The following is a 16,217-nucleotide window of genomic DNA, read 5'->3' on the forward strand; positions in this document are numbered from 1 at the left end:
ACGGTCAGTAGTTGTGCTAGAGGTGAATTGGGGGGAGGGTAGGAGGGGAGGGAATGCAGCCAGAGAAGGTTGTCTATTTTTACTCATCAGTGTGCTGTTGTCCTGATTTCTCTGGCAGTAATGAGGGCAGCATGAACTGGAAGGAAAAAATCACCTCCTCCAAAAGCAATCCTACACAATTGTATCATACATCTCTCTTTAAGAACCAGTGTCTGATTGCAATCAGTTTCAACACAGGCTTCTTAGGAACTCACAACATATTACAAAAACTAAGATGGCTTGGTTTAAAGAAAGACATTCTAAGTAAAGATTTAATCTAATTCCTCACCCATCCATGTTTAAGTATGGCCAAAGGCGGGTGGAAGTATATCAGCTGTTTCATGTGAGGTGGGGGAGTGTGTTGCCATATGCTAGAAGCCTTAACTGTAATTTCATTGCTGCTGTGGTTTTAAAGCACTCCCATAGTATTTTTAAATTTGTATGTGTGTTAATTTCCTTTGCCTTTGTTTTAATTTTTAATTGTGATGAGAAAGGGGGAAAAGATCATAGCATTAATGAATTACGTTTTCCCCTATTATAAGACATAATAGATCATATCTTTCTAACAGTTTGTGGGTTTTTATAATTCTTGAAATGCAATCACTGAATACAGCATAGGTCCACTTTCTATCAGTCATCTGAGAAAATGATTACTTTCCATGCACAATAGCAACTTAAAAAAAAAAAAAGAATGCAAGGGGTAAAATCCTGGGAGTTTTGCCATTGACTTCAGTGACAGGATTTCACCACCAAAGTCAATCTAACAGACAACATAATGCACATTGATGTTATTTAAACTGTCTGGTTTGAGGTTATCACAGTGAAAAAAGCAACTGGAACTGTACAATTTATAATTTGTATGATGGGTTTTTTGGTCCCGAAATCCTTACACAGGCCTACCCAAACTGAAAACATAGCCCTCAGAAAAGACAGTAAAAAGCAAGGGCAAAATTCAACCCAATGAGGTTGCTTGAATGAAATTGATGGTAGAATTGGATTCTTGCTCTCTACTCAGTCTTTATTGAGCTCCTTGACTTCAGAGTCAGTAGAACTGAGTAAGTGGCCTGGTGTGAATTTGTATATTAAGTCAGTATCAGTATTTCCATGTTTATCTGAAATGGTCTCTGTTCTTAATTCCTTCTTATGCTATTGCTCAAAAACTTACTAAATCCGCTTAATATAAATCTTTGAAGGGAAGGTTCTCTGTGACCTGAAGATTTCCAAGGTCTTTATAATTTAACAGTGTCTATTTCCCTCCCCCCTTCCCCCCAGTCTATACACAAATAGATTTGAGAGATTTTTTAAGCTTTGGGAGTCAGGCGATGGATACATTTTTATTTGTTAAAAGTGTATTCTCCAGGATTACATTTTTATTTGCAAAGGCCAGATTCAGGCTCAGGACTTTTGTAACCTCTATTTCTATTATGAGGCAACAGTAACAGTACATTGTTTGCCCCAAACTTCTTCCTTTTGTTACTTGTTCATTCTAGGAAGTCCTTAATGTCTTAAGAATTTCTGATTCCCCTCACCATTATTTTTTTTATGTGAAAGCAGTATCACCATTTCTGGCTATGAAAGATTAACCAGGAAAGCTCAGGTGTTCTCACTCCCTCAGGTATTAAAAGGGAGTATCTAAGCAACTCTGAAACTGAGACTGAAAGAGTAGAAGGGCTGGTGAAATGAATGCCTGTCAAGAAGCAGTATGGGTTAAGTTCTAGTTTATCAAGCTCTGCTATCTGAATGTCAGAGCCTGTAACAGTTTCTCATTTTGCTTGCAGGGATAAGGCGCTCTCTTAAGAATGTCAAAACAGCCAGTTTCAAATGTCAGATCCATTCAGGTAAGAGACAGTACTTACATTGCTAATATCAGAAAATAATGAATTTCTACATCAATTGCTTCACAATCTGCATTTTGTTTGTAATGAACAACACAAGTGTTAGCTAGTGATTATTTTAAAAAGAATAAAAGCTTAGTCTTGGTAGACATGAAAGCACATAAAAATGTTGACCTGAGGAATTGCTGGTGATCTGAACAGGAAAAATTTTTTTTCACAGATTTGATTTAAAAACAATAGCCCTTCCCAGGATAAATACTGTTTGTTGATGGATCTGCTAAACACAACAGGATAATCCACAGAATTTCCATATATACAGCCAATCACTATTATAAGCAAATCCCATGTCTGAAAATCCTAGTGGTTTCTTTAGAATTAATACCACTATGGTAGAAGTATGGGATAGATAGATGGCACAGCTTTTAATGTTTGCATGTTTTCATCTCTCCATTTTTTTGAACAACAAAATATATAGTTACAGTATTCAATTTAACTACATTGTTATTCAGCAAGACATTTTATGGGAAAACCAAAATAAAGTAGAGTAATCAACCGCAAGACTGTGCCAGGTAGGGGTGTATGCTCATTCTGGTTAATTGTATTTTTTAGAGTCTTTTACAAACATCTACTACAAAACAGTCACAACACCTCTGGGAAGTAGGTGAACAAAGTATGGTGAAACTAACCTTTTAATTCTTCTCCCACTGAAGTCAATTGCAAAACTGCTGTTTATTTCAGCATGAGCAGGAACTGGTCCTAAAACAGTAAGAGCCATACTTTTTGTTTGTTTGTTTGTTTTTTTAATGAAACCAAAGATGATCCTAGAATCTTCTGTCAAGTCACTGTCAATGCACAGAGGCTGTCAATTCACAGAGGCTGGTTACTATGTGCTTTCTAGGCCTTAAAGGCTGGCTCTGCCAGCAAGTGTAGGATATCATTCACAGACTGAGCTCATATTAGATTTTAAACTAATAAAAACTTTTAATAGAAAATATTTAAAATGATAGAACACATAAATTGTTGAATACACCTTATAAATACCCCAGCCATGTCAGTTCATGTTCATCAAAAAATGAAGTTATACTGCAAATGAAGAAAGAAATAAAGAAAAATTGTATGAGCTGACAATTGCCTGTGGTAGAAAATACAGAAAAGGGTTAGTGGTTAAGCATATAACATTAAAAAAAAGTACATTAGTTAGTTAAATTAGTTGATCTTAGCCAAAAGGCCAGGGTGCCTCCTCAAATACTAACTTGTACAATGTTATTACAAATTTGTTATATATATTTTTGCAGTAGATTTTCCCAGCATGTTGATAGGAAAAACAGTGCAAGGTTTCATAAAAGCTTGAAATAGCATAAGAACCCCAAATGGAATTTATCATGGCTGATCTGCTCTCAGTTTTCCCATGATAATACTTTCCTAACTCACTGAGATATTATGAAGATTAATTAGCTAATGGTTGTGCAGCATTTTGAAGCTGCAAGGCCTATGTGTGTTAATTCTGATTACTATTAAGTGTGATTTAACTGAACAGATCTGACTTTTTTATATGGTTTGAGAGAAGTCTTGGCTTTGAAATTAATGGACTTTTGCCATTGACTTCAGTTGGGGGGTCAGGATTTCACCCTTTATATATTAGATTTCAAAATCATTTGCATTATTAACTCACAGTTTAGGGGATTTATAACTTGGATCTAAGTTTTAATCAACTACTAATCTTAATATGTCATATGTAAACAAGTTTTCTTTTTTTAAACACATTTGGAATTAAGTTGGTTTGCTTGTTTCTTTACTGAAAGAGTAGGAGTGGGCACTTTTGGTCACTTTTAAGATTTTTTTTTCCAACTTCGAAATTGAAACTTTAAACGTCTAAATAATTGTTAGTATTTTTTTTTAAAAAAAGGTTGTGCCCCAAAAGCACAAAATTTAATACTTTAAGAAAGTCAAAATTATGAAATAGTCTTGAATTACAAATGTTAGAAAAGCAACCACTGCACAAACTGTTTTTTACAACATTTCTAGGGAATGCTGTTGGAAGCTGCTGCAGTAAGAAAATCTACACTGCAACTGATGCCTATTATTCTTGCAGCTATCTCAGATCCATAATACAAGGTGTCAGTGACTTTTATACACTATACCTTGTAGTGATTCATGGATTATGAGCTTTTGCTATTACATACTGATACAGTAGGTCCTACATCTAGGGAAATGACAATGTATATTGTGCTACAGATATGGAAATTTAAGGATCCATATCCATACACTGACATGAAAGAATGTAATTGAAGAAGCTGTCAATAATCTCTGTGTGAAATGCTGTCTATAGTATTAGCTGATAATACATTCTGTCAACATTTACTACTTTTGATTTTCCTCTCAGTTAAGTGCTTTTCTGGTTTAAGGTTTTAGTGGAGGTTCTCTGTTCTGTTCAGAGCTCTGAAAACTTTCATATTTTCTCAATTTATTTTAACACAATTACCTTCAAGTGGCCCTACAATTTGTTCATCTGTCCTTCTGGATGAATAGGGGTGACCATGACTCCATTCAGGTCTCACCAATAACACTCCTAAACTGGCCTTCTGGGTTGTTGCAAGGCAGTAGAAGGCACTCAAACTCTCTGGTCTGTATATTCTGGCTCTGCAACAGTCCCAACCAGAGAATCAAGTGACTGTAAAAAGAAGTCCAGTTCTAGTAGTCCAGATCACTGTATAATAGGCCATCAAGCTGACACATCATACGTGTTATCTGTCCATTTATAGTCAGAGAGTAATATTATCTATTAGAGAGACAAGGTGGGTGAGGTAATGTCTTTTATTGGACCAACTTCTGTTGGTGAGAGAGACAAGCTTTCGAGCGACACAGAGCTCTTCTTCAGGGCTCCACACATATTTATCTATCATTCATTCTCTTTTCAAAAATCTTTGTTTTAAAGACCCATTTAAACTAGCCTGCAACTTTCTGTCTGAACTCTCGTGTAGATAACAGATCAGACTCTGAACTCAGTTGCACTGGCATAACTCTAGAGTACCTCCATTGATTCCAACAGGGAGAAGCACTGGCCATAGAAAGGTCATGGTTAAAGTGGCCAGGGGTTTGTGCTGATTTGGCTTCCTCCACTAGTGAAAATCCTTTGGAACGGTTGATGAAATATTAAGCTCCCTGACTCAAAAAGCCCACAAGAGGAGGAAGCAATAGAAACTCTGCCTCCCCTCCCAGGTAGATGAATCCTTCCTGGGGCGCAAAGGCACAGGTCTAAGGCAAAGAAGTAAAATTTGCCATTCCGTTTACCAGCAGGGTGAATTTGACCCGTGAATGACAATTCAAACACTATTAAGTGTAACTGACCAACTGGTGGCCTAACTGCTTAAGGTAATTATAGCAACATACTTTCCAAAGCACATGAGAGGAATGGGGATCCAGTGTTGGAAAGCAAGCATGGAATTCGAGACCTGTTCTGCCACAGGCTTCCTATGTGGCCTCAGGCAAGTCACTTAGGCTACATCTACACTACAGGGGGGGGTCGATTTAAGATACGCAAATTCAGCTACGCGAATAGCGTAGCTGAATTCGACGTATCAGATCCGACTTACCCTGTTGTGAGGACGGCGGCAAAATCGACTGCCGCGGCTCCCAGTCGACGGCGCTTACTCCCACCTCCGCTGGTGGAGTAAGCGCGTCGATTCGGGGATCGATTGTCGCGTCCTGACGAGACGCGATAAGTCGATCCCCAAGAGATCGATTTCTACCCGCCGATTCAGGCGGGTAGTGTAGACCTAGCCTTAGTCTCTCTTTGCCTCAGATCCCCATTTTATGGATGGAGAACTGAGGCAAAGAGCACTTGCCTTCCTCACAGGGGTACTGTGAAGTTAAATACATTAAAGATTGTAAGATGCTGAGATGGTCCTGGGGGCTATATGGGTATGTCTACAATGTAATTAGACACCCATAACTGATTTGTGCCAGCTGACTCGGGCTCGTGGAGCTCAGGCTAAGCTGCTGTTTAATTGCAGTGTAGCATTTGGGCTGGGGTTGCAGCCTGAGCTCTGGGACCCTCCCACCTTGCAGAGTCATAGAGCCCAAGCTCCAGTCTGAGCCTGAATGTCTACAGAGCAAGTAAACAGCCCCTTAGCCTGAGCCCTGTGAGCCTGAGTCAGCTGGCATGGACCAGCCACAGGTTTTTAATTGCAGTGTAGTCATATGCTATCAGTACCTCAGATAGACATAGAACTTGCTCTCATTGCAGCCAATGTAGGGGTTTTTTGCCATTGATTTTATTTACAGTAGAATTGAACCTACTAGTGAACTTCCCTGAGCACTCCAACCTATTTGAACCCAGAAAGGTGCTTGGGGGTACCGGATCTAATTACTTCATGTGCTAATTAAACTGGATCCACACTACAGTATGCATTTTACTACAAATACTATTGTGCTTTCATCGCTCTAACACTTTCATGAAGTCTGTAGATCTGCTTCTGACACAAGGTGACAAATCCATCAGCTATCAAGCAGATATCCTTCCTACTAGCTGTGGCCCAATCCAGGATTTTTAGGATGTCCAGCGGCTTTTCTTCTTCTTCTTTTTCTTCCTTTATGCTGCTTTTCCTAGTGAGGGTCGCAGCGGCAGCATGGAGAGTAGGGAGGATCAGACCTCCTTTTCCTCTGCAACAGATTCCAGCTCCTCCTGGGAGATTCCCCAGCCTTCCCAGGCCATCTGGGAGATATAATCCCTCCCGTGTGTCCTGGGTCGGCCTTGGGGCCTCCGCCCAGTGGGGCGTGCTCAGTAGATTTCCAACAAAAGGCTCCCAGGGGGCATCCTTATCAGGTGCCAAAACCACCTCAATTGGCTCCTCTTGATCTGGAGAAGCAGTGGCTCTACTCCAAGGCGCTTCCAAATAGCCGAGCTCCTCACCCTGTCTCGGAGAGTAAGCCCAGCCACCCTGAGGAGAAACCTCGTTTCCACCGCTTGTACCTGGGATCTCGTCCTTTTGGTCATCACCCAAAGATCATGACCATAGGTGAGGATGGGGATGTAGAGCGACCTGTAAATCGAGAGCTTCATCTGAGAACTCAGCTCCCACTTCACCAACACGGATCGGTATAGCGCCCGCATCACTGCTGCCACCGCACCAATCCTCCGGGCAATCTCCCGCTCCTGCTTGCCATCACTCATGAACAAGACCCCTTGATACTTGAACTCATCCACTAAGGGAAGGTGCTCCCCCCTCACCTGGAGAGAACAGTTCACTTTCTTCCGGAGAGGACCATGACCGCTGATTTGGAGGTGCAGATTCTCATCCCAGCCACTTCACACTCGGCAGAGAAACGTTTGAGTGCATGAAATTGCAGTCTGAAGAAGTAAGAAGGACAACACTATCTGCAAACAGCAGAGATGCCACCTCTGAGTCCCCATACCGGATGCACTCCCGAGCTCGACTGAGCCTAGATATCCTGTCCATGAAAATCCAGCGGCTTTTTGACCAAGTTAATTAAAAAACTGAAAAAACAGTCACCTTTAAGCACTGTATGAATCTACTCCATCTCTTTGTAATAGCATTCTGTTGGTGTAAATCCAGTCTCAATCAAATTTGTGGGTAACACCAAAATTGGAAGCCTTTTGTGGGTAACACCAAAATTGGTAAATGTACAGGTGACCAAAACCAAACTGCAAAGTAACCCAGAGAACTTAAAGCGGTGGGTCTGCAGGCAATACAGGGAGCTAACTACTGATAAATATATTAATACTGTATGCACGGGGGAAGAAATAAGTAGCACAGCTTCAAAAGGATGGTGGCTGTGGGGAACGTCCAAGCTGCCATACTGTGATTATTTCCATTTTGTCTCTTTAGTACCATCTTAATATTAAGCTTTTAGGTAACTAATCACTATAGTTGCCACAGGCAAGGAGCAGGATCAGGAGCTGGAAGCTGGGTGGAGATAGCCAGCAAGAGGATCTTTATTTTCATAAGCGACCCATTGTATGAAAGGGTTTGAGAGCCATCACTCCAGCACCAACTCTGTAAAAACACTGCAGTGGCTACAAATATAAAACACACAGAGAAATTCACTACGGTGACCCATTTTTTTTTTTTTTTTGCAATTGCATCTTTGTCGGTAATTTCATTGCATTTAGACTTTTTTTTTGGTGTGGTGAATCCATCATGGTTTCCTTCTGACAGGCTAATATCAACATCCCAATGGGAGCATTTCGACCTGGAGCAGGGCATCCTCCCAAAAGAAAAGAATTTACACCTGAAGTGGAGGAGGTAAGAAAAATAATATTAAAACTTAATGCAGGAGAATCTCTGCATTTATGTGCTATGCAAGCCACTTTATCTAGGCTACAGTACGAAATGCCAATCCTAGTTATCACAGGCATCCGTATACCAATCCCAATTGGAAATCAACCACTGACTATTGAATACAGTTGATATACTTGGTGTTATTTTTGAAGCCAAAACATACATGGTAATATAAACAAGTACCGGGGTATGTGGTCCCGCTTAGTTAAGAGACTGGCATCAGCAGTGACAGGTGAGGGGAGGGCAATGATGGGAAAGCAAACCAGCGCTTTGGGGAGTGTATATTGCACTGGGTATAGCCCTAGCATAGTTTCCTCCTGACTGGGGCAATGGGGAGACCCAGAGGGGGATTGTGACATCCCAGGCTACTCGAGGGACACTGATGATCTATCCCTAGAAGGGAATATTTAGAATATTTTTGGACAAATTATCAGCCTTTTCCCCCAGCTACTATAGACACTTCAGACTGATAATTTTCTTACTTAAGGCTAATTCTTTCCTCCCCTCTTATCAGTTTCATTGTTAATCAAAACAGAAGAGGTTATTTTGCTAAATTCTCTTATATACTTTCCAGTAATGATGCTCTGTTTATAAAGTCATTTTGGGGAGAAAAACTGATCTAACTTATTTTTGAAGAAGGCATTTTGGAAAGAAAACGTATAAAGTGACCTTGCAAGCACAAATGTTTTTTTCTTCTGAAAAAAAATTAAAACATATTTTCTATTTAGTAATTATATTTTGAAGGAATGCAAAAGATGTTAAAAAGAAACTAATAACGCATGCACGAGGGTTGGTAGTATTTGAGAAATAAGATAAATGGCTAGCACTGTTTGATTTAGTTGGATGCTTGAATTATAGCTTTGCTCTTCAATTATGTGTATATTATATATGAAACAGGAACTATATAATTAAGGTTTCTGTTCTGATCCTGTAGCCTTTACTTCCCCAAACCAATGGGACTATTCACATGAGTAAAGGCTGCTGAATTAGACCTTGTAGTAGCAGTGGAACATAAATGTTCCCAGTGGATTTGTCTTTTCAGTTTTTCCTGTTTATTTAGCTTTTGCAGTACAATCCATGGTTCTATCTTTAAGGCCATTCGAGACAAATCTATCTTTTTCTTAACAGTTCTGAACATTATGGGCTATATTTTGAGAACCTGGCAAGGAAGATATGTGTCACATTCAATGGGTTGAAAACCTTGTAGGTTTTGTATGTGAAAAAAATTGAGTGAAAGGGCATGTTGCAAGCAAATTGAGTGGGAGGACATGGGAATTTCAAAAAAGAACACTGTCTCTTCACCTAGATATTTGCTTCCATAGTCTTAGCACCATCAGGCATCTTATTGACTCTTTAGACTTCCTTTGATAAAGTTAGAGACCAAATTCTAATCTCAGCTGCAAAGTGCACATTGCACACATAGTGGGGGATAATTTGAGGTAAGTAGTTATGAATGCCACACATCTAAGATTAAAAAGTAACCCTAAAAATAATTTATAGAATGGAACATCTCCAAACCTTGCACGGTCCCAAAGGCCAAAATGATTGCTGCCTAAGTCAGTTACAACACAGCACTACAAAATAGAACTGTGTTGTAACTGATTTAGGCAGCAATCATTTTTAAACAGGTCCTCTACAGATCTGGAATTGTAGTGCATCCCAGGCCTTTATTCTTTTCTGCTTATTCAAGTTATCAGGCAATGAAACTATGCAAGAAAACAATACTGTCTGGTAACCATCTGTGACTGCTGAGACCTTCTGCCGCCTCCCTTCCTCTCCTTCTCCATTAATTTGCTTATTCTACTTGCCTTAATCCCAGATTGTGAGGTCACCTGGACACTGTTCAGTGCCTAGTACAATGTGGTCCTGATTCCTGATTGTGGTCCTTACACATTACCACAACAGAAAAAATATATAATAGTAGTAATAAATATGAAGAATGCCAACACATATTCTTACTGTAGTACAGTATACTTTGTATGGTGCTTAAATGAAGTCAGAATTAGAGTTGGATTTATACTGTGATCAATTTTTTGTGATATTCACTCTAGTTTGTTATGTTTGTGCCCCATGAGCATTCTGTTTCCCAAAGAGTAGTAGATTTACTTGTACTAGCTCCCACATTTGCAGTAAGTATGCACAAGTATTTCTATGAGAAATGATATATTTTAACCGGAATGGAATACTGGAATAAACCTTTCACCAATACTCTGGCTCTTAGGCAATAAAACAAGACAGATAAACATCTGATCGCATCATTAGTAACATGCATGCACATGTAAGTTATTTTGCATGAATTAGATGATACAAAATTAAATACAAATTTTTCAAGCCAATCAAACTTATAGTAGCCTAAATTTCCTATAGATGATGCCTCATGAAAAGCCCTTGTGGCCCAGAAAGGCAGGAGTTAAAATTTTTCTACAATTCTCTGTTGATCTGCTGCTTCTTCCTGAGAAATTGAAGCCTTAGTAGATTCACTCTTGCTCCTGGAAAAACAATGAGGAGTCCTTGTGGCACCTTAGAGACTAACGCATTTATTTGGGCATAAGCTTTTGTGGGATATAACCCACTTCATCAGATGCATGGAGTGGAAAATACAGTAAGCAGGTATAAATATACAGCACATGAAAAGATGGAAGTTGCCTTACCAAATGGAGGGGGTCAGTGCTAACGAGGCCAATTCAATCAAAGTGGATGTGGCCCATTCCCAGCAGTTGACAAGAAGGTCTGAGTATTAACAGAGAGAAAATTATTTTTTGTAGTGACCCAGCCACTTCCAGTCTTTATTCAGGCCTAATTTGATGGTGTCAAGTTTGCAAATTAATTCCAGTTCTGCAGTTTCTCGTTTAAGTCTGTTTTTGAAGTTTTTTTGTTGAAGAATGGCGACTTTTACGTCTGTTATTGAGTGTCCAGGGAAATTGAAGTGCTCTCCTACTGGTTTTTGAATGTTACAATTCTTGATGTCTGATTTGTGTCCACTTATTCTTTTGCGTAGAGACTGTCTGGTTTGGCCAATGTACATGGCAGAGGAGCATTGCTGGCACCAGGGCCGGCTCTAGGTTTTTTGCTGCCCCAAGCAAAAAAAATTTTGGCTGCCCTCCATCCCAGCCCTGGGCTCCTCACCGCACCCCCCTGCCGCCCCAGCCCTGGGCTCCCCCCCCCCCGACCCGCACCCTCCTTCCACCGCAGCCCTGGGTCACTGGTAACTCGCTCCCAGGGCAGGTCATTCAGCAGGAATTTTAGATGTGCACAGAACACAGACAGGATTGGTTCCCATATGGTTACAGAACTGCAGTAAAGTGGAACAATTTTCAGCTTGTGTGATTGGAGGATATCTGGATGCATATTATAAGACTGTCCTACATAAATGAGGAAAAGTTGAGGTGCCATTATTATTCTTTTGTTCCACTCTTTCTTTCTATGGGGAATTTGCCAATGCAATATCACTGTCTTCCTTTTAAACAAACAAACAAACAAAAGGCAATGGCTGTTGAAAATAGCAATTCCAGTCCTAATAACCACTGGGAAGCATTTCTTGCTCAATTTTATCCTACTTTTTCTACAGCAAGTTACAGTGGATCAGTATATTTGATTTGGGAGAAATGAAGTAACAGCTGCCCAAACTGAGCTTGAGCACTCCTGAATTTTGAGGTGTTCAAATCTGGAAGGCAGGTGCTGGGGGGGGGGGAGGGGCTGTGGCTCCGCAGGGGAGCATGGCAGCATGTATGCAGCAGCGTGTCTGGCGCGGCGCGAAGCCAGACACGCTGGTCTGAATAGCACAGTAAGGGGGCTGGGGGGTTGGAGAAGGGGTAGAGGGTTCCGGGGGGCAGTCAAGGGACAGGGAGCAGGGGGGTTGGATGGGGCAGAGGTTTGGGGGGGCAGTCAGGGGCAGGGAGAAGGAGAGGATAGATGGGTCGGGGGTTAGATGGGTCAGGGGTTGGGGGGGCAGTCAGGGGACAGGCAGCGGTTGGATAGGCATGGGAGTCCCAGGGGTTTGTCAGGGGACAGGTAGGGGGTGGGGTCCTAGGGGGGAAGTTGGGGGGGGGGTCTCAGGAGGGGGCAGTTGGGGACAAGGAGAAGGGAGGCTTAGATAGGGGGTGGGGTCCCAGGAGGGGGCAATCAGGGGACAAGGATCAGTGGGGCTTAGATAAGGGGTGGGGTCCTGGGGGGCAGTTGGGGCAGGGGTCCTGGGGGGGGTGATCAGGGGACAGGGAGCAGGGGGGGTTGGATGGGTTGGGGTTTCTGTGGGGGGCAGTCGGAGGGCGTGGATGGTGGCAGGGTGGGGCTACCCTCCCTCCCCGTGAAGTGTCCTAATTTTTGAATGTTAAAATATGGTATCCCCACTCACAGTGCAGCTCTCCATTCATAGCAGGCTGCAGCATGAGGTCTCAGCTTCCTCACTCCCTCCCCCTCTTTCCTGTTGGTAGTGGCCAAGGGAATGCTGGGAAATGTAGTTCTTTCCCTGCTCCAGGGCTGGCTCTATAGGCAGGGAGCTAACCAAGGAACTACAGCTCCCAGGGCCCCCTGTTGGTTCTCAGCTCCCATGCTGGATCCCTGCCGCCCCTGCAAATGGGCTGCCCCAAGCACCTGCTTGCTTTGCTGGTGCCTAGAGCCGCCCCTGGCTGGCACATGATGGCATATATCACATTGGTAGATGTGCAGGTGAATGAGCCCTTGATGGTGTGGCTGATGTGGCTGGGTCCTATGATGGTATCCCTTGAATAGATATGCGGACAGAGTTGGCAACGGGGTTTGTTGCAGGGGTTGGTTCCTGGGTTAGTGTTTTTGTTGTGTGGTGTGTAGTTGCTGGTGAGTATTTGCTTCAGGTTGGGGGGCTGTCTGTAAGCGAGGACTGGCCTGTCTCCCAGGGTCTGTGAGAGTGAGGGATTGTCCTTCAAGGATCTACAACCTATCCTGATGATGCTCTGGAGAGGTTTAGTTGGGGGCTGTAGGTGATGGCTAGTGATGTTCTGTTACTTTTTTTGTTGGGCCTGTCCTATAGTAGGTGAGTTCTGGGTACCCTTCTGGCTCTGTCAATCTGTTTCTTCACTTCCAGTCTAACACAGCTACCCCTCTGAAACCTCTTCCTCCTGGAGCTGTATTTGGTCAATCAATGACTAGAAATAATACTATATGACTTACAGAACCAATCACAACCAACCAGTTTTGAATTTTGAATATCAAGTGCAAAGTCAATCCACAGAGAGAAAATCTCACTGAACAAACAAACAAAAAAGAATGTCAACTAAATCCACCTAATACATTAATTTAATGAAATCATGATCCCCTAGTGGATATTCCTTGACTAAAAAAAGAGAGGATAAATTAATCAAGCTATTTGCTGCAAAACTATTCATTCAGCTCCAACCACTATTGATTGATATTGTAATCATATAGAACAGTGTGTCTCAAACTCGACCCAAAAGGGGGTCAACAAGCTTATTGCAGGAGGGTCACGGTATTGTCACCCTTACTTCTGCGCTGCCTTCAGAGCTGGGCAACCAGAGAGGGCGGCTGTTAACCAGGCACCCAGTTCTGAAGACAGTGCAGCCGCCAGCAGCAGTGCAGAAGTAAGTGGCAATACCATATCATGCCACCCTTACTTCTGTGCTGTTGCTGGTGCTGCCTTCAGAGCTGGGTGTCCAGGTCTGAAGGCAGTGCCGCTGCCAGCAGCGGCACAGAAGTAATAGTGGTATGGTATAGGAGGGTGTCGTTACTTTTGTGGGGAGAGGGGTCACAAGAGCCTGACATATTTTCAAAGGGGGTTCCAGCAAAACAAGTTTGAGAAATCCTGATATAGAACCTAGGCTGGAAAAATCTTAACCTCCTTGCTGGAAAACTACCTTCCCACGCATCAGCTCAATGGAGATGAGATGTCCCGGTTGTAGACTGTAGGCACTGCCACAGTATAAATGTTAAATTACTACTATTATTAATAATAATAAATGGTCCTTTCCAGTCTTAATGTCAAGGAAACAGTAGAAATTAGGGATGGGGGGGATGAGAGGGGAAGAATTAGGCTGTCTTCAGTAACAGCATTGCACAGATGGCACCTGGCTTGACATCTCCTTCTCACAGAGAGAAGCTGTCACCAGCTGTCTTGTACTTGTATTAAGACTAGCTTGACTGAAACCTAAATCCAAGAAAGACAGGATGATGTAATTGGGCAGAAAGAAACATTCTGAAGACTTGGCCAAAACCATGACTTCACCATCTTTTGAGGGCATCTACCCACCAATTGATACAACAAGGTAATACACAGTTCTGGGCTTGTTCTGAATGTTTCACTACTTCTGGACATCCGAATTAGAGTTGGGTGAAAAACAGGTTTTTTTGTTCGTTGGCAATTTAGAAAAGAAAAAAATGGGTTTGGATCAAACAAAGCATTTCATTTAAAAAAAAATGAAATTTTTCCTTGTGATTTTGAGCATTTTTAAATAACTTTGAATTTTTAAAAACAAAATTAAAGGAAATTTTGAAAGGAAAAGTTGTTTCAGACTGAAATATCAAAACATTTCAGTTAGAAAATTTCAAAACTGTTTTGATTTTTTCTGAACTTTTTTTTTTTTTTTTTTTTCCAAAATGGAAAATGCAGCAAAATCAACATGTACTCAAGAAGGTATTTGGTATCACCGAATGAGCACTTTTTGCTGAGGGAAAAAAAAGTTGTATGTAGAAAAGTTCACTCAGCACTACTCCACATAGTGTTAGAAGCCAGAAATGCATCCCTTCCAGTCATAGCTGGACCAGCCACATTGATTTATCACCTCCAGCTTCAGTCATGGCATTGTACGACAAATAAGGGTTGTCAATGGAAGACCATGAAGAAGCTGCTGATAATACAGCATGTGGTAGGCCATCTTATAATTAACACAGATGACAAGAACATACCCCATCCTCACCCCCAATGTTCCAACACACTACATTAGCTCCCTGTTTGATTCCAGACCCAGGTCTTGGTCTTAATTTTAAAGATTCCCCACTAGGCTGTGTCGCAAATATTTCAAAATCCATCTCTTCCACAGGGCCTGATCCAAAGCTCACTGAAGTCAATGGAAAAACTCCCATTGACTTTAATAGGCTTTGGATCAGGCCCTTAGTGCCCATGAGCTACCATCACAGCTCTGCTCTTCAGAGACTCGGGAGTTGCCGAGGGTTAAAAATCAAGGTGTAGAATATTCGTTTTCTCAGTAGCTAGAGCTCATGGCTATGTAACTCTACAAGATATTAGGTCATTAAAATGGACATTTACTTTTCTTCCTTTTGGCTGCCTATGGCACTCCACCAGATTCACTTCCCATTATTCCTTTAACATAGTAAATTGCTACTCACATGTAGAGAGATGTAAATCCTTGTGCATTCAGTACACTTTAATAACATATTTTTCAAAACACATGTAGGCATCTACTAATCAAGTTAATTCCCTCTTACAGCTGTCCAGTTTCCATTGTGATTACATTTAGCATCAAAAAAACCTTTTCACATTTCCCAATTAACTGACCTCTGTTTATGCTCAAGAGATTTGTACAGTTATCGTAAGGTGACTATTTTCCCTTTGCACAGAGCGTTCCTGCTTCTACAGAGGAGGAGAAGAAGCAGCTCCCAGGAGCCAAGAAACTTCCAGGCCCTGCTGTCAACTTATCAGAGATCCAGAATATAAAGAGTGAGCTGAAATTTGTCCCCAGAGCTGACCAGTAGTAGAAAAGAACAGGTGAGTAAAAGAGATCTTCCTTTGCTGTGGCTAATTAGGAATGACAGGCAGATCCAAAGCCCATTTATGTCAATGGGAGTCTTTCCATTGACTTCAGTAGACTGTGGAACAGGCCCTAAATTTGAAAGAGAGAGTCTACTTCATGAATAGACGTTCATGGTCCCTGGAATTCTACAGCATTTAAAACTCAAATCTTGTAGCAGAGCACCTGAGAGTTTGCATCTGATCATTTTTGGCATGTACCAGCCTCACTAACAAAAAAACTCTGCTATTATGAATATTACAGTCGGCTTAATAATGCCAAGTTCTTGTCTTTCAATCATGCAC

The 16,217-nt window shown here is 41.6% G+C and overlaps 1 protein-coding gene across 1 annotated transcript; it reads left to right on the top strand.

Annotated features, from left to right (window-relative positions):
• Window positions 1–1,838: 1,838 nt before the first annotated feature.
• SMPX (small muscle protein X-linked) lies at window positions 1,839–15,877 on the top strand. The gene is made up of 3 exons (XM_065397588.1): window positions 1,839–1,877; window positions 8,054–8,140; window positions 15,743–15,877. The coding sequence occupies exons 1-3, from the start codon at window positions 1,839–1,841 to the stop codon at window positions 15,875–15,877; spliced, it is 261 nt and encodes an 86-aa protein (XP_065253660.1).
• Window positions 15,878–16,217: the final 340 nt, after the last annotated feature.

Source organism: Emys orbicularis, chromosome 1 (assembly GCF_028017835.1).
Source record: "Emys orbicularis isolate rEmyOrb1 chromosome 1, rEmyOrb1.hap1, whole genome shotgun sequence".
NCBI classification, from domain to species: Eukaryota; Metazoa; Chordata; order Testudines; family Emydidae; genus Emys; species Emys orbicularis.